Source organism: Typopeltis vanoorti, chromosome 7 (assembly GCF_054136105.1).
Source record: "Typopeltis vanoorti isolate ZY-2024b chromosome 7, IOZ_Tvanoo_1.0, whole genome shotgun sequence".
Classification (NCBI taxonomy): Eukaryota; Metazoa; Arthropoda; class Arachnida; order Uropygi; family Thelyphonidae; genus Typopeltis; species Typopeltis vanoorti.
Genome location: NC_143555.1, coordinates 32,069,002 through 32,093,568, shown reverse-complemented (window position 1 = coordinate 32,093,568; position 24,567 = coordinate 32,069,002). Strand labels below are relative to the sequence as shown.

At 33.4% G+C, this 24,567-nt stretch overlaps 1 protein-coding gene and 1 long non-coding RNA gene across 2 annotated transcripts in view; one reads left to right on the top strand and one right to left on the bottom strand.

Annotated features, from left to right (window-relative positions):
* LOC150104565 (uncharacterized) overlaps positions 1-24,567 on the top strand; it is an 82,454-nt gene that overhangs the window by 45,219 nt on the left and 12,668 nt on the right. The gene's annotated exons all lie outside the window — the stretch shown is intronic.
* LOC150104564 (S-adenosylmethionine synthase-like) overlaps positions 3,328-24,567 on the bottom strand; it is a 148,049-nt gene continuing 126,809 nt past the window's right edge. The window contains exons 8-9 of the mRNA XM_090395781.1: positions 10,902-11,035; positions 3,328-4,568 (exon numbers count right to left, since the gene is read on the bottom strand). Of these exons, the coding sequence (XP_090251907.1) occupies positions 4,466-4,568; positions 10,902-11,035 (237 nt within the window). The 3' untranslated portion in view covers positions 3,328-4,465. The remainder of the gene's footprint in view (positions 4,569-10,901; positions 11,036-24,567) is intronic.

The window sequence follows — 24,567 nt, the reverse complement described above, 5'->3', positions numbered from 1 at the left end:
GCCCCATAGTTGATAGCATAGATAGTCCCACATATAAACTGGCCTGGCATTTAGCCAAGTTGCTTGCCCCCCTTACTGGCAACTCCTCTACTTTTGTAAAAAATTCAATCCATTTCAAAACACTGGTTAAAAATCTAATCCTAAAAGATTCAGACATAATGGTTAGTTTCGATGTCACCTCCTTATTTACCAATGTACCACTTATAGACACTCTTGATTTAATCAAGTCTAAATTTCCCCCAGATATTTTTGAATTATTTCAATTTACCACGAATGCAGGTTACTTTACATGGGGGGGGGGGGAATTCTACAAACAGATTAATGGTACTGCTATGGGTTTCCCCCTCTCTCCCCCGTTAGCAAATTTTTACATGGAACACTTTGAAAACAAAGTACTTACCACAGCTACATACAAGCCACAAGTGTGGTTACGCTATGTAGATGATGTGTTTGCCATCTGGCCCCATGGACAAGACACTTTGGATGCTTTTGTCACCTACCTAAACAGCCAACACCCCAAAATTCACTTCACAGTAGAAAAAGAATCAAATAACTGTTTACCATTTCTTGACACATTAGTCACCCGCCTTTCAGATGGTGCACTATCTTTTTCTATTTACAGAAAGCCTACACACACAGGAAGATACCTACATAAACAATCACATCATCATCGAGTCCAACAGTACGGCATTTTAAAAACACTTGCACACAGAGCCAGAGCCATTTGTTCTAACAATACAGCTCTAACCACTGAACTCCAATACCTGCGCCATATGTTCTTAGCCAACGGCTACAATCCCTACAAAATAGATAAAATACTACATAGGCCCATTACTCTGCCCTCCCCTAATACACAAGAATACAACATGACCATTTCTATTCCCTATATCAGAGGTACATCGGAAAAGATAGCCAAAGTATTGTTGAAACATGGCCTTTGCACCACTTTCAAACCTCATGTCAAGCTGGTAACTCTGATCCACTCGCCTAAGGATAAACTTCACCCTTTAGCACACCCAGGAGTGTATGAAGTTCAGTGTGACTGTGATTTGGCCTATTATGGGCAAACAGGAAGATCAGTGAACATCCGCCTGGAAGAACATGAAAGATACATTCGCTACTATTACTATGGCAAGTCGGGACTGGCAGACCACGCTTTGGACACTCCTTCACAGAGGATTAGATGGAGGAAAACAAATGTGCTATTTAGGAGTCGTTAAAGATCTGAAAGATTATTTTTTGAGTCAGCAATGGCTTTGAAGAATTCTCCCAACCTTAACAAATATGGTTGCATTAATTTGACAAAAATTTGGGAGACGGTTATCCTAAGAAAAACTCCTGGATAACTGCTGTTTTTTTTTTTTTTTCCTTCGTTAGAGGGCGCCAAAATAGCACTTTAGATCTTTTGTCTTTTGCAATTATATTGTTTCACTCACTCACTGTCGCGTTTACATGTGTGTTGTGCTCTGATGATGCCGAGTTGAAAATCAGCGAAATATTAGCGTTAATAAAACATCTTTGTTGTTAAAAGTGTTTGTGGTGTTGTTAATACCGTGAAAAATAAGTCACGAGTAATTGTCTCTTAACAATTAGTCCAGTGGCATGCTATTTACAGTCAAGCAGAAACCAAACTCTAAGCTTCAACTTCTTATGCATCAATTGATTATAGCATGTAATTACTCTCAATTCGACAATCCTTAATGCTGCTTATTTCCCAAAAGCTTACACCTACTAGCACCATCACCTTATTTCAAGTGACTTATGTAGTTTTTTTCCAAGTCATATACACTCATACTCATTAATTTTACAATATATTTATCCACAATACATCAAAAACCTGAAGAGGAGAGCAAAAAAAAGTATTGAAGTTCTTGTGCTTTTTTAAAATCAAAGCACTAGGTTGTAAAAATTATATGGGCTTCAAAAGTATGTAATGCTGCAAATCAGGATTGATCATTTCACAAACTGCTTAGTTTGGCAAATCTCAGCATACTTGGCCTATCATGTAACAAAATGGCAGTCAGTTCCCATAGTTAAAGTGGACATGACATCTTCTCAACCAATAGTTTAATCCTTTCCAAATATGCTCTGCAGACAGACTGTGCCAGCACTAGCTTAATCTCTGCACTCTTCTCAATAACAGCTCTTACAGTTAGATTTTGATGTATTATTATACTGACATTGAAAACATTTATAAAAAACCATCCCACGAAAAGAAGACCATGAATTATCTGGAATATCAAGATAATCTATATTATTCATTTTCCTGGATACCATGATAGCATAATCAGTTACAAAAAACTTGACAGATGGGAATAACACTGCATTAAATTTAATAGGGGAAATTTTGTATCCCAACAACCATTTAATCCCAAGAGTGCATCATGTGAATCATATAGCTTTTTAGTTGTCTACTGTTCAAACAAAAGCTATGAGCACAGGATGGCTTGTAAGCAGCAGCAGCCCTTTCCCTCCAAAAAAAATAAGTTTAGCATTCATTAATGCTCTAGTACAAACTTCTGTAGAAATTACAAATTATTGATTGAAAATATTTTACAGATACAAGGTGGGAGGAGCATAATTATCATTCATCAAGGATTGTAAACATGTTGCCCTCATTTTTTAGTTAAATATCAACAGCAGTTCATCTTGAATGATCTAATACAGCTGAGCAAAGTGATTAATAATTAGCACTGTTCTAAAAGTTAACTAAACTAAGTCAAACACAGGCAAACTCCATTTGCTGTGAGTTATCCCAGACAAGTACATTTTGTCACTGATGTATACCATTCAAGAAAACCAGCTGCAATTTTTTCTAACATAATTGTATTGTACAACTCGCACGCACACACAGTATCTGATATAACTCTTTGCAACAACATTTATTCAAAAATAAGGAAATGCTAAATCCATCACTTCATTTTGGCAATATTTGTTATTCTTGAAATGATAAACATTACAAATGGAAACTATTTCATTTAACCTAGCATTAGTAAGGCGGGGTCCCACACTAAACTTGCTTGCGTGCAACAGCGAGTCGTCGAGTAGCGGGTTATGGGAAGGGAAGCTATACTGAGCCATGACTGACTGCCACACATTGCTAAAAAGTTAGTCAATTTAAAATCTTTGGGGTCTGTGACACCCCACCTTACTAATGCCAAGTTAAGGTTAAGAAAATAAAAAATCCTGATTAATCATTGTTTAGAGAACATGGATATTTACTAGCAATGTTTTGTTTTGTAAATTTCTAAATACAATTCGGAATGATTATATAATATTAAATGAAAAACAAATCTTTGATACTGGGTATTCATTAAAAACAAGAACTTCAAATAAAGTTTTTTTATTAATAATTAAAACATAATCCCGTGACAACATGAAATACTTGCTTCACATATTTTACACAAAGCTGCAGATATTTGGAATTTCATTGTTTCAATTTCATTGTTTCCATGTAATTTTCACATATCCCCAGAAAAAAAAAATCCAGCCTATACCATACTATATTTTACAATGACAGTGTGCTTCTATGAAATATACAGATGCAAGATAACTACACGTCTTATGCAAAAATATGGGCACACCTGGCAGCAGTCCATGTACTTGTTCCCAAGTGCTTTTTTTTTTTTTTTTTTTTTTTTTTTTTTTTTTTGGCTCAAGTTGTACACTGAAAAAAAAAAAAATGTATAGAATTTTGCATTGATGATTATCTTGCTGATGATATTTTAGTTAATTCACAAGTCCATAATAAAAACACAAACTGCAAAATGTGCTATTTGTGAAATATGATTTTAGAGCAGCAAATGTTCTTTTATGTTTTTCTAGTTCTATAATGAAGCAGAAGGTAGATGCTCAAGATCCCTCCATAGGCAAAAAAGTTAGCTGGAATGAGTTTTGGCTTCGATAAATTCAACACTACAGATAACAATGTACAGCAGTTAATTCAGGATGCATCTGATACTGTAATAAAAGCAGCAAGTGTGAGGAGTTTATTACTGCAGAGAGAGCCTTGTACACCATGTAGAAACTCTCGGGCATAGTATAAGTAACATATCCAGGTATTTAAGTATAGTCTCAAACACACTCACCTGTCTAAGTTTGTGCACAGAGGCTCCCCCTGTAGTAAAATGTATGGTGTAATCTGAACCCGAGTGTTTAAAAAAAGTGCCCTTTTCCATCAGAAATTTTCATAAACACAAGACAAATGTGTCATTACTCCTGTGAGTATAAAAGTTTGGAGAACAGCCATTTTCCACACATTTGCAGCAGGCAGTCTGCAGTAGCTTTCAAGATATGAGGTGTTTAACAGTTCTGAATTGAAATGCCCAATGTAGAACCTCATTTTTAACCTCGAAAAGTTTACTTCAGTAAGGCCTACTGTGGTCCAGACACAGCACATTCCTCATACCTAATATGAATGAAGTCCCTGAAGACAACATACAATAAACAATCCATTAAAATGTTGTCAAATTACTAACTTCTTTGGAATTTCCCAAGGAAATTCAGGTCGTCCAAAATGACCATACACACTTGTTTTAAGATATATGGATTTCTTGAGATTTAATTCCCTAAAAGGAAAAAAATAAATAAAATAAATAAAAAATCTGTCAGGTGATTTATTATTTTTTTTAAATTTTCTTCATTACTAAATAAATCACATTTACAAACAGTAAATGGTCATTATAGAAAACTTAAATGAAGTACTTAAAGTTAAAATTAAGACCCCAGAGCAGTTTATTCCTTTGGTCTCTATAATTCGCTATTTTCATTTGGATCCACTGAATGTTTTATATTTCATTTCAACTGCAGTAGATGCTTGTTATAGCAAAATTAGGGGGGGGGGGGGAAAGAAGACTCATTTCATTCCCAAGAAACACAGTATATGGTAAGAACCTCACATAAAACTTGAAAAGGTACAAATTTAAACAATGGAGATAAGTAATTCAACTGTAATTCTAAATTCCATTCTATATATAAAAAAAGATACGCCGAAATTTGAAATGTTTTTATGCCACATTTTTTTATCGAGTGACAAAAATATCCCCTACATATGTTTGGTATCATTTTTTTCTGAATTTATTCAGAAAACTGTCATATATCTACTATATAATATAAAATGATAAGCTTTTTTTTGTAATGTTTTTTGTCAAGTTACTTGAAACTCAGGGCTACCCTGAGTGTCGAGTCATCACAATTCAAGGAGGACAGGCCTACCAGTCTGGAACTTGAGGGTTGGGCGTCGGGGGACCCTTCTGAGTCATCAGAATTCAATGACCTCCACCATGGAGGTCATCAGCATCCTAGACCAATAATTTGGTGGAGATATATGGATGACATCTTCATTGTATGGAACCACAAAAAGGATGACCTACTTGACTTCCTCAATAAGATCAACTCCTTTCATCATTCTATTAAATTTACTCTGGAACTTGAAAGAGACAAACAACTGCCGTTCTTAGATATCTTAATTAAGAAGTAAATTAATGACTATATAAACCTATCAGTTTACAGGAATCCTACAAATACAGGTCGCTATCTACATTTCAGCAACTCTCACCATATTTCTCACAAACTCAGTGTAGTACACGTTAAAGAAAAGAGCTGTCTGCATCACAACAGATAACAAGGACCTTCAAGATGAGTTAACGTTGATATCTAATAATCTTTACTTGAACGCTACCCACAAAGACTCGTCAACAAAATCCTTTTCTCTGAACCACCACAAAGAGAGCGAGATGATACTCAATATATCAAAGCTATTGCAATTCTGTATGTGAGTGGCATCTTCAACAAGCTCGCTAGTCCCCTCAAACCACACAAAATAAGAGTGACATTCAAACCTATAGAAACAATCCGTAAACTACTAAGATCTCCAAAAGATAACCATCCTTTCTATAAATATGCTGGAGTTTACAATATTCCATGCTCATGTGGTTCAAGTTACATCAAGAAGCCTTGAAATTAGACAGAAGGAGCACATTCGTTATGTCAAAAACAACAGACAAGACATATCAGGGCTGTCATCTCATTTTTCTATAACTAACCATGTCATTGAATGGGGCAAAAGCTGTTCCCCCTTACATAGAAGAAGAAGATTACCACTCCCGAATGTTTAAAGAAGCAGCTATAGTCACTTGCTCTGCTGATAACCTTAACAGGAACCAAGGTTTCATACTCCCAGAGATATGAAAAACCACCCTAATTAGATCTCTTAACACACAGGAAATGAATTTTAATGCACCCTACAGAACATTCCTTAGCAACAACTAGTTAATCATGTACACGCGATACGTGTATCACTCATGTTCAATGCTATTTCAGTTTGAAACTATAATCGTTAGAATTTTACAGTTATTCATATTTGTGTAATGTTTTTTTAACGTAAGTACTTGTACCCTGAAGATGCCAACAGCTAAAGTTTGGTGAAACTAGTAGGTTTAATAAATATTTTAGTTAACGCTTGATCTATTGCCCAAATAATTACTCTCAACAAGTATGGTTGCATTAATTTACACAAGACCTGTAAGAATATCATTTTAAGACCTAATAGCCAGACTTCTCTGAATTTGTAGTTATCTGACCCATAGAAGGTGCCACATAAGGAACATTAGGTGGCAGTAATTGAAATTGTTTCTACAGTTACTTAATTTAGTGCTGTGTGCCTGTCACAGTTTCATTGTGCTCTAACTGATGCTGGGTAGAAAACCAGTGAAATATTAGCGAGTTTAATAAATGTATTTTTACTCTTGGTGTTTGTTAGTTATACTCTTCTTCTTCTTCCTCTATGTGTTTATCCTGCTTCCAATGCAGGGTCCACATGTTACATTGATGTGACTTTGTTAGTACAATCCCCAACCAGCCTGTCACCGAGCCTGCCACTGGGTAATCATACCCCCCCCCCCCTCAGAGGGTTATGACAGTAGAAGCGTGTAGAAAGTATTTTTAACTTGGGTATAGTTATGTTAAAGATACCAAGCAATTTTAAACCTGGTTTTACTCCATTTTTTTCCAAGTAAGCAAACAGACAAAATGTCAAGTTTGCGCCTGCAATTTATGCAAGACTAGCTGATCCCACTGGTAGTGCAAGACCAAGGCAACTAGTGGTAAAAGTGGAGCAAGCTCTGATCACTAATCTTAATATTTACCCTTAATGCCAAAACACATCTCCAAGAAGGGGATGTATGATGTTTTGTACATCATACATCCCCTTCTTGGAGATGTATGATGTTTTGTATTAAGATTAGTGATCAGAGCTTGCTCCACTTTTACCACGAGTTGCCTTGGTCTTGCACTACCTGTGGGATCAGCTAGTCTTGCATAAATTGCAGGCGCAAACTTGACATTTTGTCTGTTTGCTTACTTGGAAAAAAATGGAGTAAAACCAGGTTTAAAATTGCTTGGTATCTTTAACAGTAGAAGTGTGTATTCACAGGGCCAATTTGCCTGCTTGCGAGATGAAAGACCCTTTAGCTCCTCACGTCCTCGACGGGAATCGAACCTAGCACACGCCTTCCCCAAGCATAGTTGCAAAGCACATAGCCACTAGGTCAACTGCGCAGATGGTGTTTGTTAGTTATACTGTTAAGCTACATTATGGATAATGAACACCCAAACCCTCCTGTACAAACATTGTATACAATTATATGGTGAAAACATGACATTATATCGAGCAATTCAGTCTATACTTTAAAGTCAGCAGTTAGAATTGAAGATGATGCAGAAAGATCATATGATGTAAAATTAGTGTAAGCAGTTTTTTTCCCCTCCTAAAAAAAAAAATTCCTGCATTCTTTGCTATCAGGAAAAGTTGAACTGATACCTCTTGCTAAATGATGTGTCACCGTTAATTAAAATGTCAGTATGCAGTACAGTCCCAAAATAAGCACAGAGTGGACACTACTTCCAGTTATTACCAATATGGATCACATGAAAAAAAAAAAAGTGGCATTTAAATCCGATGTTAAAACTGGGGATATTAACCTCAGCTCTGTACATCAAGAGTAAAACATTTGCACGATGACATACTTTTAAATAAATCCAGAGCAAGTTTGCTGGATTCTCTAACTAAATAACTGCTAATAAATTTTGTATGAAATTAGCAATAAAAAGACAAATGTTATGAAAATAAACAGGAATATCGAAAACAACTGCATTTTAAATGTAGAATTTATAGATTAAGTAAACCATCTGAGCTATTTAGGTACAACTTTTAGTAAAGATGGCAAATTTGTAGAGTTTAATATAATTTTTATTTTATTTATTAATTTAATGTTAAATTAGGACATCATTTTCACTGTAACAAAATTATCTATATGAAAGAATGTTTCTCTGATGTTGTCTTAAATAGAAGATGGTTTTGATGTAGTTAATTTATTTTATTTATTGTAATTTTATTTTCACTAGAGGTAGTAGAATAACTGTTAATCAAATCATTGTCTCTTCAGCATACTTGAAATGTAATTTAGCTTGAATCTGTGTGTGTGTGTGTGTGTGTGTGTGTATATACACACGACCTTAACATGAAGGTCGAAATGTCGGGAAATTAAAATAATTTTTTATAACATGGTTGTAGAGTCCACAATTTGTGTAAAATGAATGCTGATCACCGTGTAAACACTAAAGGAAAGGATAAGAATAATGTTAAGTACTTGCTGGATATTCAGGACATGGATTGGTCATGTCCAATATGATTCGACAGATATTCACAAATCTACAAGAAAAGAGAAAAAATTAGAAAAGCCATGTTATTTTCAATGATCAAGTAGAGGAAGGGGTAGTGATAGTATTTAATAGCAAACATGAAGATAAACTTCTGGATCGAAGGCAGTTTCAAGTAGAGTTATGTGGGCAAACTTCAAAAAGGGGACATGGACAATGAAACTTATTTGTGCCAATGATCCCACAGAAGGTTCTTCCAAGGAAGAAGTGGAGGAATTTTTTTGAGTCATTAGAGACAGCTGAAAAAAAAAAAAAAAAAAAAGGAAAAAGTGGCTTTATGGATTGTATACAGCTCAGAAAGGATTAAAACAGAATTTAATACTTCCTATATTTCGTCTCAGTCACTGAGACATCTTCAGGGATTACAAAAAAACTAATGTAACATATACACAAATACCACACAATACTAAGCCAACCAAGTTGGTGACTCTAAAGTCCTATCTAGGTGGAGCGCCCTCTATGAACGGTTGTAGGTAGTAGGCTGGAATGTAAGGTGGTATCTCTAATGATTAGTGTTTCCCAAATATTAGGAAGCTTAATACAACCACATTTATTTAGATTTGGTTGTTTTCTGAGAGCTGCTGCGAATTCTAAAAATAGTCTCTCTTTTTTGAATTTACTGTGGTGGAGCATGGTGGTTTTTTCCAAGAGATCATGTGGGTTGTATTGGATACAACCCACAGCCAGTGCTAGATGTAATCTATAATATAACATTGGTCTCATCCCCAAGAAACCCAGGGGACCAGAATTGAGCACAGTAATCCAGACATGGGCATATCAAGGCCTCATAAAGAGGAATGACAACTTCCTTATTTCTACTTGTTAATGTGTTCTTCAATAGTCAAGTGATCTTATAGGCAACCTAGCAATATGTCCTCTAAACTTGAACTGTCTACCACCACCACCCCTAAATCTCTAGCTTCATCTATTTCCTGGAGTACAGTGCAATTAATGTAATACACAGCCTGTATTTATCCCAAATTGCATAACTTTGCATTTCTCGACATTAAACTGACACCCCATTAACTTTTGCTCATACTGACAGCCTATGTATATCGTCCTACAAGCTCTCAATACAAGACAGTGTTTAAACCATGTATCTGAGAGTTGGGTTGAAAATGAAGCACTTGATCAAAGACTAGAGACCATAGATATGAGTGTTCTGAACCAATGACAGAATCATTAAAAATTAACATATTAGAAAGGATCTTGACATTATTAGCATTCAAGAATGTGTCCGAAGAGGTAATCTAAGGTGGTATGTACCACTTAAATAGAATGGGTGAAGAAAGGTTAGCCAAACAGGTGTTTGATGCTAAGTTGGCAGAAGACCAAAAGGAAGACTAAAGTCTAGGTGGTGGATTGATTTGGTCAGAAGTGTCTTCGAAGCACAAAACGTTAGATATATGACAACAATATTGGAGTGCTCACAAGTAATAGATTGATTTGGAGGAAAATTGTTGATAAGAGATTATAATAATGTAAACTTAGTCGTGTAGTGCTGTCATAGTAACCTGAACACCCCTTGGGGATACTTATCAGGAAATTGATGATGATGATGGTTTGATGTTGTAATACCATTAAAATAAGTTATGAACTGAAATTAGTTTTCAATAAAATTGTGAATAAGATCTTAGTAAGAACAACCTTTTTATGCAGAAGTGTAATATTCTGTACACGATAAAATGTTCTGCTTTTATTGTTTGTAATAGTGAACTTAATGGCATTTATTCCATGCGATTCAAGCCAGGTATTTTCCAAAGTTCATTATATTGCATAATTTCATTACAGTGGTGTTTGTTAGTGTACATCTGCTGTAATAATAAATGCCTACCTGTGGCTGCCATTATTTGTTTATTCATTTTTGAAGTGAAGTAACCTGCCTTATATTTCATGAAAGCTACACCTGCAAACCATTTGTCGGGTTCTTCACTGCAGCTTAATATTTAATCTTAAATCAGAGTCACCTAACTTAATTTAAATGACAGTTATTGAAACAATGATCTGAAAAAAGTATTTCTTCATGAAGTGTTGACTTTACAGTAACAATGTTTAAGAAAAACTAAAGCACTTTCATAATACACAGTCCCATGTTAATTGTTGCAATTTCTTTTCTATGTATCTTGCTTCTCAAAGTAGTTTTTCTACTTTATATTATGCCATAGGTAGAAAGTTATACTTACTTCATAATAATACCAGGGCGTAAATCAAAGTTGTGTTTTACAATCCTCAAAAGTTCACTCTGGCTTTTTTCTGAAGTTCCATATGAAAAAACTGTGATAGAAAGTGGTTCTGCAATTCCAATGGCATATGACAACTGCAAAGAGATTAAAATATATTTATAAACATTTCAACACAATATTATAAGGGTTCCTAATTTTAACAGTTTATGAATAAAGACAGTGGAGTGGAGGGGAAAAATATACCCCAAAAATAAAAATCTGATTTTAAAACTTGATAACACACTGTTCCCTTTTCACTTCAAACTATATAAAAAGAAATTTTCCAAGGACAAAGATCCCTGAATTTTTTGGGGAATGGAACCTTAAAGGTAACTTACCCACAATTTTTTTAAGTTTTGTATTTTAAATTAAACAACTGATGCTATAACTTCTAATAGTTTATTATTAATTTAAGAACATTTATACATATCCATTTTCTTTCTAGGTCAGTAATACCTCACCTCTTTTGTGAGGTGAGGTTTAAAATTATGTAATATAACCAAAACATGAAAACAGAACATAGGAGCTAAATATTGGAAAGGTGAGAAAATATTCTAGAGCAGTGTTTCTCAACCGGTGGTCTGCAGGCAGACTTAAATTAATTAAATAAATATATATATTTTTTAATTATCCAAACAAAACAAATTAAAATTGAATAAGTACGTAAAAATTATTGAATTCAAATGGAGCTTTCAAAAATCCAACAAATAACGTCAGAATGTTTAAAGGCGGAAGCAATAAAACTATTGTTTTTCATTCATCCCTCTTTTATTATTCATCATTCTGCCACTAAATTTATAGATGCAGAATGATGAATAATAAAAGAGGGGTAAAGTGAAAAACAATATAGTTTTATTGCTTCCGCCTTCCTTTGCTGTTTTGTCAGATTTGAAGCGGACATGTGTTAACAACATTTCAACCAATTGCTTCTTGTGTATAGATTTTTATTATTGAAGGTTTCCTTCAACCAAGGCTCAATATATCTTCAGAAGTGCTAAGTGATACTTGAACAAAGTGTTTTGCGAGTTAACCTCAGTATTTATATATTTTTCGGAAACGTTTTTTTAATAATGGAAAAGTGGCTTAGAACTAGTACTTTGAAAAGAAGAGCAAATGGAACACGTAATGCTAACCCTAATTGTAACACAAGTGTTCTAACGGCCAGTAAATCTGATACTATTTAAGTAGAAGAAATAAGCAGTTCAAAGGAAAAATACAGTAGGAAATATAACAGTTCATATTCAGAGTTTACTTGGTGTGAAGATGAAAGTGAACAGAAACCTCAATGTGTTTTGTGTTATGAAGTGTTGTCGAACGAGTGCATGAAACCTGCGAAACTCCGACGACATTTAGAAACTAAACATTGTGATGTGAAAAATAAGCCAATTGAATTTTTTCAGCGATGCTTAGGAACATTAAATCATGGGAAAGATATAGTTTTGGCTACGGGTTCCATTAATAGCAAAGCACTGGAAGTATCCTATCTCTTAAGTTTGCACATAGCAAAAACAGGGAAACCTCATTCTATCGGGGAAAATTTACTACTTCTTCCAGCTATAAAAGATATGGTAAAAACAATGTTTGGCAGCAAGTTACTAAACGATGTTGATTTGATTCCTCTTTCAAATTACATTGTCGGTCGCAGAATTAATCATGTGGCAGGTGACATAGAATCTCAGTTAATTTAAAGATTAACTCTTTCAATTAGCTGATTAAGAAGAGCCCTTATTATGCGTTACAAATAGACGAGACTACTGATGTGCAGTTAATATGCTACGTAAGATATGCGCATGATAACAACATTCATGGTGATATTCTGTTTTGTAGAACTTTATCATCCCGAACAACAAGAAGAAATATTTCACACTCTCAATGTTGTGTACTATGTAATTATTGATGCATGGATGGAGCTCGCACTCTTACAGGCTGGCATAGTGGGGTTGCTTCTAAGGTCAAAGAAGTAGTCCAGATATGAATTGGGTGCGTTGTTTCATATATAGGTAAGCGCTAGCCTCCAAAGGAATGCCACCAGAATTTAAAACTGTGCTATACAACGCTGCCAAGCTGGTTAATTTTATTAAAGCTCGACTGTTAAATAACAGATTATTTTCAGTACTCTGCGATGAAATGGGCAGTGAATATACACAACTTTTGCTTCATTCTGAAATTCACTGGCTTTCCAGGGGCATAGTACTAACAAGGTTATTTCAATTAAAGCACAAAGTTTTATTATTTGTAAATGAACGTAATTCTAATTTTGCATCACTCCTTGTTGAGGAAGCATGGTTACCAACACTATCCTATCTTTCAGACATTTTTTTGAAATTAAATGAACTAAATTTCTCCCTTCAGGGAAATTTTTTTTAACTGTCCTTGATGCCTACGACAAAATAAAGGCATTCGAGAAAAAACTGGTTTTATGGATTAATTATGTAAAAGACAGACAATTTGCACCTTTTCCAACATTGGAATCCTTTTTAGTGAAAATGATATTTTTGTTGATTCTGAGTTTGTGGAAAGGGTTTGTGACCACCTCAAAAATCTGAAACGGAATTTTGAAACATATTTTCCGAATAACTTTTATAAGAAATTTCTGTGGGTTCGCGATCCATTTCAGGCTTGCAGTCACGAGAACAACCTTTCATTATCAAAAAAAGAACAGTTAATTGAGCTTTCAAGTGACAGTGGGCTTAAAATGCAATTCCGTGATCTTGGTTTTGCTCGATTTTGGATCTAGTCTTCATTGAGAAGTGAATTTCCGGAATTATCTGAAGAAGCATTGAAAATCGTCCTGCAGTTTTCTACAACTTATCTTTGTGAGAAAGGATTTTCATCACTCCTTCAAATAAAAACAAAATACAGAAATTGTCTTAGTGTGTGTGCCGATCTTCGACTGAAGTTGACCAATATCGAGCCAGATACCCAGGAACTCTGCAAGGGCCGAGAAGCTCAACTATTAAAAGTAAGTAGTAACATAATTATATCATCTTATTTATTTGTTTAATAAAAATTAAAACTTTGTTCAATGATGATACACTTTTAACTGTTTACTTCCAATTTAATTAATTATGTTGCCATATCTTTCAAAACATGCTTTTAGATTTATTATGTTATAAATGGCACAGTGTTTCCAAAATGTTGGTAATTCCTACATGGGTTTTTTTAAAAAAATACAAAAAATCAAAACGACATATAGGGAAATAAATTTAAAAAATAGTATGTTTATTTTTGAAGTAAAACTTTAATTCCAACACTCTAAAATGTTATTTTTCTTGCTTTTCTGGTTACAAAATCGATCACATTGTCGAAGTTTATTTCATCACTCAGTTGCTGTTTTATAGGTAGTAAAGCAAGATTTCATAAACGCCAAAAAAGGTGCAGGCAGGAGCAGATCCCCACACCTCCCCCTAGCTACGGCTCTGTAACTTAGTGGTCCGTAGAATTGTTTTAGGCATTTTACTGGTCTTTGGGCTTAGAAAGTTTGAGAAACGCTGTTCTAGAGGATATTGAAAAAAGTTTAGAAATGGATAAGAGCACTGCAAAAGGAATCAGGTGATCAAGCTGATGCAGAAACTGAAGATAAAAGTACCACAGTGACAACTGGGAAGTAAAAAACACTCAACAGGAATGCATATCAATACTTGAAGAAAAAGCAATCAAAAATATGAAATGTGGAGAAGCAGCTGGAGTAGAGGATATTTAACCAGAAATGCTCAAATAGAGACAAGTTTTACAGTGGCTGCACTGCATAATTCAGAAAGCATGGCGAAGGGGGTGTAAATTTCTGACTGGACTAGAGCTCTCACTAATAGTACATAGCTTAAAAAAAAGGAAAGAAAATGAATGTAAGAATTAGCAGAATTTCATTACTAAGCATTCCTGGTAAGATTTGCATACACCTTGAGATTCAGGCCAAATACAGGTTTTCAGGATCAAATTTTCATTTCAAAAACAAACAGTTAAGAAACCACGGAAATATAACAAGCATCTGTGTTTAAATTTTGTAGATTTGGAAAAAGTATGATAAAGTTCCAGGAGAAAAGATGTCCAAAATGGAAAGTTCAGGAGGATGATTTGATGTTAAATCAGGTGCGAGACAGTGGATATACACTGTTCTTTATAATCTATATGAATTGCATTATGAAGTGGTATTAAATCTGATATCAAAATTGATAATGTAATTTCAGCTCTTTATGCAGATTTTATACTTTATTTCTAGTACAAGTCTGCAGGATTCCTGAATCAACTGAATAACTGATGTAGTAAATTTGGCACAAAAATCAGCAATAAAAAACAATGAAAATAGGCAGAAACATTCAGAACATCAATTGCAACCTGAAGAGAAAAATTATAAAATAAGTAAAACATTTCAGCTATTTAGGCACAATTTTTAGCAAAAACGGAAATAGACAGCAGAATTAGCAAAGCCAGTATGGTAGGAAGTCAACTGAATAAATTCATATGGAATAAAAAGATTACTCAACACTAAATCAGCTGTACACAACACAGTGTGCAAACTAATTTTAACATGGATCTGAAAACCGGCTTAGAATTAAACACTTGACCAAAGACTGGAGACTAACAGATAGTTCTGAGAAAGATTAGGTGGGTTAACAGATGCCATAAATGGAAATACACAAAAATTAGGACAGAAAAGAACTCTACACTCATTCAGGAATGTGTTAGCAGAGCTAATTTCAGGTGGTATGATCACCTGAACATAATGGGAGAAGAAAGGTTAAAACAAGTTTTCTTTGTAGGATGGCAGGAGAAAACCCCAGGAGGAAAATCAATATCTAGATGGATTGATATAGTAAATGTACCTCAGAAGAGACAAATATAGAGTCTGATAATACTGGGTGTAATGGATTTGATTTGTCAAAAGGAAGTTAGTAATTATAACTTTTTAATGTACTACTGTCTTATACACATCCTGAGGATACATGTCAAGAATGAGATGAGAAAACACAAAGTTTCTGAAGTCTAGGAATAATGCACAAAAAATTACAAAGAAATTACATACACCTTTTTTACACAAAATTCCGGATATGTATCCATGGAGGAATTATGATAATAAAGAAGTAATGTAGTACTAATTGAAATTGAATAGAAAATTCAATCTCTGAGCTCCAATAACGCTAGATCTTATATTTGGTCTTCCTTCAGCCTCCATTCTGTTTAAGTGCCTATACAACCTGAAATTAGCTCTGTTTCACCCATTTTTGAATGCTAATAATGTGGTTTTCCTTCCTAATATCTCCATATTTAATGATTCCGCCACTGACGTCATTTGTTCACCCTCCTAATCTCTCTCTTAGAACACTGATGTGTAGTCTCGTCCAATCAAGTCTTACTTCTAACCCAGCTCTCAGATCCATAAGTTAAAATTGGTTCATATATAGTCTTGTATACAGTCAATTTAGTGTTTTCACTAAATTCCATTTCTCCATATAAATTTCTTCATTTTACCAGTTTTGCTAATTCTGCTGTCCAATGTCTAAACAGCTGAAATTTTTTGCTTGTTGTATAGGTTCTTCATGCAGTTATTTTCAATGCTCTTGTCTATCTTCATATTCATTCATATTACAGCAGAATATCTTCATCTTCTGCTGTAATAAATTTGGTAATATATTACCAAATTTATTACAGCAGTTATCCAATTTGGTTAGACAATCCTGCACACTTGAACTGGATTTATTTAGGAGTACATCATCATAATCTGAAGAAGCTGAGATTTCGATAATTTTTAATTTTGATAGATTTAATGCCAGTTTCCTCCATAATACAATCTGCAGAGATGACTAACAGTGGGGATAATAAGCATCCCTGTCCTACGCTTGATTTAATACCAATTCATCTTCCTGTACCTTCTTCAATTTTATCTGCTGACATACAACTCAAATATAGACTATGTATTGCTCAATAAGTTCTCAATTACATCATCTAATTGTACATAGAGGCAGTTCCTCCTTTGAGTTTTTTTTTCCATGTGTCAACAAAAAATCATAAATATGAACAGTAATTGCAATAAATATAAATAACTAAATTTATAAAATTACTTAGTAACCCTAATATATATATATATATATACATACATACATGGATGCAACAGAAAGGAAAAACATTTGGCAATGTTTTTTCTGTTGTATCAATTTTTTGGAATGATGTAAGTAGAGCCTGTAGTCCTGTCCTCAGGACAAATTTCATCCTGAACAGCAACACTGGGCTTAGTAAATTGTTTTGTTTAGGACTCTTAAGATGAAGAATGTTCGGAAGCTTGTGTCTTTCATATAGAAAAGAAATTCAACAAGTGATGAAATTGTTGATATGGTTTTAGTCATTTATTTAATGGAGCCTATTATGGCTTTTGCAGTATGTTCAAAAATTCTGCAATTTTAAATGATCAATCCATGAGAAAGTACCGCTGGAAGCAAGAACCCAAAAAGTTTTGTCCAAGGCTGTCTCATCTAAACAACACAGCCTTGGCGCTATAAATATTTCAAGGATACTATCTTGCTGGGATGGATGATAGTGTGATTGCTTATGTAAGTAATTTCCTGTATGAATGAGTTTTCTGTAAATGGAAAAGGATAATTAACCATTAGGAAGTCTTGTCACTAGAGTAAGAAAGGGGAGACAATTGTTACTTTCTTTTATTTTTTATATAAAGTTTATTTTTTGATAACAGCATCTGCTATGAAGCATTTACACAACTAGAACAAGTATGGTTACATTAATCTGAGATCTGATTATTATGAAAATAAATAACCTGACTTCTCCAAATTAACTTGACAGTTAACCAGTCCACAGAGGGCACCTTGTTAGCACATTTAGTTTTGTGTCAGTTACAAATTGAATTATTTCTGTTCAACAAAATAATAGTAATAAGTTCAATAAATTTATTTTTTGTCTCTTGGTATTGTTTAGAATGTGAAGCACCACTATGAATAGATGAAGATATTCCATGTGATAGTTACTTTTGAGCTACTAAAAATGACAGAACAGAAGTTGAAAATATTTAATAGGAAAACAATCAGGAGTACATACGAGGGTGTACTGAAAAGTTGTGATAATCATCACCACGAAGGAATTGAATAACCTCAGTTGAGATGTTTATCAGGACTTTTCAGCTCCCCCTCCCATTAATAAATGAGATGGAAAAGCCATGAAAACATGAAATGTGCAAAAAGCACATACAGGAGGTATAAAGTAAAGTTTTACAGCAGCTGAATTGCATAATTCAGAAATACATAGCCAGAGGATCAAGTTCCAGATGATTGGAGTAGAGCTCTCATAATACACATTTAATGGAAATAAAACTGAATGTGAGAATTGGAGGATTTTCCATCCTCAGTGTTTCATGCAAATGTTATGTGAACATACCCAAGAAAAGGCTAAGAAAAATTAGGAAAATGAAATTTGGAGAACAGAATGAGCTTCGGCCAAATATGGCAAGGGAAGGGGGTGTCAGGTTCAGATTTCCATTTTAAGATAAACAACTAAAATCAAGGATCTGCATTTAAATTTTGTAAATCTAACAAGGTTCCAAAAAGAAATCCATTAAAACATTGAGTACTGTATGGTTTAAGCTGTAAGTCAGCTGTTATTCATCTAAATGGATTATATTATGAAGAAATGTGACAATAGGCCTGATATTTAATACAGGCTGAGTTAACGTATTGATATGCGAGTTATAGTGAAAATGAACTAACAAAATGATATACTAAACTATGGAAAAGTTTTCGCTGAAATTTCAGAGAACCAAATTCTATTTTAATTAAGGACTATTGCATACATACAGTGTAAAATCTTGTATAGAAGGAATTTGGAATAAAATTTCTTCTATACCGATTTTACTTGGAAAATGAAATCAATTTAATATACTCCAGAGTTCCCACCGCTAAATTCCTTGATGATCTCCGAGTGTGAAGTATCATCGATGTCGTAAAAGGTGCCCATGTGTGAAATTAACCGGAAAGTAGAAGAAGGTGTCAACAATCTCTAGGATCTTGTATAATGAACTGGATGACAAAGTAGTAAGTAAGACTTTTATATAGGACCTTCCTAGATGTGAAATCAATGGCAAAGATTGCCGAATTTTTTTGTTTGTTAGCATAAAGAACAGTAGTAAAGATGGAAAGCCGTTTTGTTAAAATAATTGTGAGGTAGTTTGCAGAGTTAAGAGGAATTAGATAATGATAGATTAGATACTATTGAAGGGGAATAGTATGTGAAAGTTTTAGTTAAGCCTAATAATGTTTATAGTCAGAGTTAAATTAATAGTGTATACAAGTCTGTTTCCATGTCTGAATTATATGCGAGCGTATTTATTGCATTAGTCATTGAGCTTAAGTGAGAAATGTTAAGTAATATAGTGGAGAACCAGACACGTGATTTTTATAGTATTTCCATGTCATTTTAATCAGAAAATTTGAGTTGGATTATTTTAGTATGTGTAGTGGTACCCTTTATAGGTATCTTGATTTAGCATGAATAAATTGTTTTGTTTTTCAAATAACTTGCCTGACCAATGCACTTCTCATAAAAAGCTAGAACCCATGTGACCTTAAGAGTAAAAGTAGTCACGACTGACAAATAGTAGATTTAGCTGTTGCTTGACTTAAGAGATAAATATTAGAGATATTTCTGTGTTGTGCTGCCGCTTTCTTGCATGTACTGGAAAGATATACAATTCCTCTACGCGATCTCTGATGGTGCAGTCATAAATACAAATAAATTTCCAGGGATCAGTGTGAGATAAAGTCAGCTATTTACACAAAGGAATTGGCTCCAGCCTGAGGCAATTCCTAAATTCTAAAATATGAACGTGAAGTAGCAGTCATGACCTTGAGAAGGGGGAAATAATTGACAGACTGAAAGGATTAAAGGGTAATAGTCTATTTCAAGAAACAAGATTATACTCGAAGTACGACTGTAAAGTTAAGTAAATTAAATAATTGAAAGGAAGAAAGAAGAAATATTGAATATACAAGTACAGACATTTTAAAGTACAACACAAAAATCATTAATTATTACAATAGTAAACATACAATTTTACTCATACTAAAGTCACAAAATTCAAGAAATCCTACATAAAATTTGCAATTTGTACTGAAATAAAGGATAGCTGGAAACAAAGTACACAATATGCATCATTGTTTATTAGAGCTCATCTATGCTAACTCAATGCTCAACTACAAACTCTCAGAACAAATATTCATCCATTCCTCCTAAGCTAAACACAATGTGTTTTCAAATGCTGTGCAAGTTTTCTTATAGACTTTGTTCCCACCCACGGTACTAATAAATTAATAATTAATACTCCACTGTATGAGATTTTCAAAGTTATTTTCATGTATAGACTATGATAAAAATAATTGGAAATTCCATTATGAATATCAAGTGTTATATGTCAACCATCTGTTAAGAAAGCTAAAAAATTGAAAGCTGTAATGACTTCAAGGAAATGACATATGAAAAGGAAAAGGTTAATGAATTTTGGAACATGGAATGTTAGAACAATGTTACAGGTAAGGAAAATGCAAAAGTATAGCAGAAGAGTTAAAGAAATATGAATTGGATGTTACAGTGTTATAGGAGATAGATAAGATGGAGGAAAAGGAAGAATAAATAAAAAGATTATATTAAGTATTATAGTGATGCTGAAGAACAAGCATGAAGAACAAATGATGGAGTAGGTTTTATAATTAGAAAGATATTCATTTTTAGGATTTATGCCAACAAATGAAAGAATTTGCAAGTTACGAATTAAAGGGAAATTCCATAATATCACTTTTATTAACGTATGTGCCCTGAATAAAAATGCTGATGAGATTGTGATAGATCAATTCTACGAGGATTTACAAGAAATGTGTGAAAAAATAAATAAAAATTATGTCATGATGATAATAATAGGGGATCTTAATGCAAAAATAGGAAAAGAAGATATATTTTATATAAAGTAATTGGCAAATATAGTTTACATGAAGAAACCAGCAAAAATGGAAATAGACTTAGAATGAGTACATGTTTTCAACATAAGATACATTTGGGGAACTGGATTATTCCAACAACCAAAGAATGTAATCAGATAAATCATGTCCGAATTTCAAAAAGATGGGCAAGTTCAGATTGTGAGTATACACAGAAAATCAAATGTAGGCCAAAAGAAAACTGAAAAGATAAAGAAATAGAACACTGAAGCATTTCAAAATAAGAAATAATTGATAAATATCAGAAGTAAATAAAAGATAATATTAAAACGGGACTTAATTCAACAAACAATCATAAATGCAGCTGAAGAAGAAATAGGATGGTATAGAAAAAATAGAAATGAATGGTTTGATGAAGAATGCAAGGAAATAATTGAATTGAAAAATAAATCAAGAAAAAAGTACTTATAAAGAAATAATAGAGAAGAATATGAAAAGAAAAGAAAACAGGCAAATAAAATTTGTAAAAAGAAAAAAAGAAATGATGGAGAAGAAAGTGGACAAATAGTGCATAATGAGAAAAGAGATACTTGAAAATTCTATAAAGAATTAAAACAGTTAATACATACTTTTGATACACAAATGATAGGATGTAAGGATAAAGAAGAGAAAGAATTAGTTAAAGAAAGATGGAAGGAATATGAAGATCAAAATAATTGTAGAAATATAAAAGAATTAAAGAACAAACTTATGAATAGTGGAAATAATAAAACAAATTAAAAGTTTTAAAGCACCAAGAGTAATGAGATAATAGGAGAACTTATAAAGAATGTAGGTGAAATCTTATGGAAAGAAATTTATTATTTGATATTAGATATACGAAAGAAGAAAAAATGCCAAATAATTGGAAAATTGGAATAATCCAACCAATATATAAAAAAGGAGACAACATGAATTGTCTGAACTATAGAGGAATTACATTATTTAATGTGACATACAAAATCTTGTGAAGTATGATATATAAAAGATTAGAATCATAATATAGAAACAATAATAGAGTACCAGTGTGGTTTCAGAAATAAAAGATCCACAATTGATAATATATTTAGGCTATGAAATATATATGAAAAATGCTTAAAATATGATATAGAACTTCATAATTTATATACTGATTGCCAACAAGCCTTTGATAAATTAAAAAGACAAGGAATTATACTTCTTCTTGGCTTCACGTATTAGGCAATTGTTTGCCTGTAACGTTTACAAGAGTTTAAAAAGTCTTCTGCCCATCTCCTCCTGGGTCTTCCTCTTGATCAATGTCTCTTTGGGTTTATATTTCCAGACAATATTCAGCCATCTATTCTCATTCATTCATTCTACAGTTTGTGATGTTTTCTGTTAGTTAATTATAGATAATTGTTTTCTTATTTCTTCATTTCTTGTCTATTCTTTTATAGCCTGCGAGCAGTCTTAGGAACTTCATTTCTGCAGCTTCCACTTGTCTTTTGTCTCATTCTCCCCATGTTTCACTGCCATATTTCAGAATTGGTTTGGCTATTATCTTATATAGTTTTATTTGGGTTGTTCTAGACATCTGTTTATTGAAGTGTCTGTTCAAAGTTCCAATGACTCTAGGAATTTTGGCTTTTTACATGCAATGTCGTTTTCTCCATTAGGGCTTACATAATTTCCTAGATACTTTAAATACTAGATATTTCCTAGATTTGTTCACTTGTTCTATTACTTTGTTGTGGATGACTAGTTTGCATCTTGAAATGCTATATTTTGTAATTGTTAGAAAATTTTTGTTCCAATTAATTGTCAAAGATACTAACTAAAAGACAAAAAATAAATTATTTGATTATTCCATAGAAATACTGCACAGCAATTTTTTAAACAGAACTAAAAATGGTCAGGACACAGGGTTCTTTTAAGTCCCAGTAGGTCTAGGACTAAAAGTGTTAGCAGAGTAGCGAGTAGTATTTAACAAAGCAGATAATTTCATTATAATGGTGTTTGCAATAGTGTGCATGTGTACCACTGCATTTTAAATGCTTAAGAAAGCTATATTCTCAAATTTTCTTAACAAATGATGAAGTAAAATTAGCAGGAAGTATATAATGTCCAAAGATCAATTTTTGTCATCCCATATGACAAAATTTACTCCAATAAACTAAATCAGTTTATGTAGCCTTAATACAGAAATTTCTAAACAAACTCATCCATGTAGTCTTACTTCTCTTACACATATGACACTCTCCAATCAGTTAGCATGTTACTAAACTAGCTTAATAATATGTTACTAATACACATATGATGCAAAAAATCTTTCTTATCAATTAGAGAAATGTGATATTTTTCAATTCATGCTAAATTAATACTTAAAGTAAATGCAAGGGGTACTTAGGGGATCAAGGGATAACTAGAAGGAGACCTCCACATTACCTTTTGGGGAATGCAGAGAACCGACCAAAACTTCTGCCCTGATGTCCAATCCACACCTTCTCATGGTGCACCCTGCTGGTTATCTGTCTAGATACTAAACAAACGATGATGGGCTGGCAATTTGGGATTTAGGTGACCAAATCGTATTCTTACTGGCTTAAATCATAACTCAAAATGGTACAACATGATGGAATTTCATGCTGGCTGGGAAGTCACCCAGTTAAACAACAATGTCCCTGTTTTCATCAGGGGCATTGTTGTTTCAGATCAGCATAATAGGTGTTAGCGAAACAAAGAAGACAAAAACAGGCAAGATCTTTCTAAGCAAGAAATACAGGGGAAAGAAGGAGTAGTTATAATATTAAACACTAAATATGAGGATAATTTTGACAGGCAGGCAATAAAGTAGAGTGATATAGGGGGAGATTGTCAACAAGATTTATTTCTGTCTGTGGTCCCACCGGAAGTCCTATTAAGTAAGGAGTAGAAGAATTTTGAGGCATTAGAGAAGGCAGCTGACAACGGAAAAGGAAAAGTTGGTCCTTGTAGGAGACCTAAATGGCAGAGTAGGAAATTATTACCAGACTTGTCGACAGCGATGTTTTCAACTGGTTCAGGACAAACCAACATAAAGAGGAACTGAAATAGGAAGTGATCCCCATTTAGTATTAAGCAGGATAAAATTGAACTTCATATTGAAAAGAGTGTGTAAGAAAGTTTTGAAACAAATCAAAGTTTAACAACAATCAGATGTAAATTGTAGACTCAAATATACAAAAATCATTTAAGTAAAACTGAAGGTCAGAAAAAAACAACAACCAAACCTTGGAGATTCAGCCAGAGAGGCATGTGGTAAGGTAATCTGCAAGAATAGAAAAAAGTTAGAGGCAGTAAAAAAAAAAATAAAAAAATAAAATAAAAAAGAGAATAAAGATATTCTTGATGTATCGAGTAATTACTTGGAAAGACTGATAAATTAAAATGTCAGTGACAGTATGGTAGTAGAAAACACTGAACAGGAATGCCATCTGGAATATATATCAACATATATCTGTACTTGAAGTAGGAAAGCTATCAGAAACCTGAAACGTGGAAAAGCAGCTGGGGTAGATGATGCTAAAATATGTGAATATAAAAGTTTCACAGTGATTACAATGCATAATTCAGAAGGCCTGGTCAGAGGAGTCGAATTCCAGATTGGAGTAGAGCATTCACAGTACCCATCTATGGAAAAAAAAAAGAGAATAAAG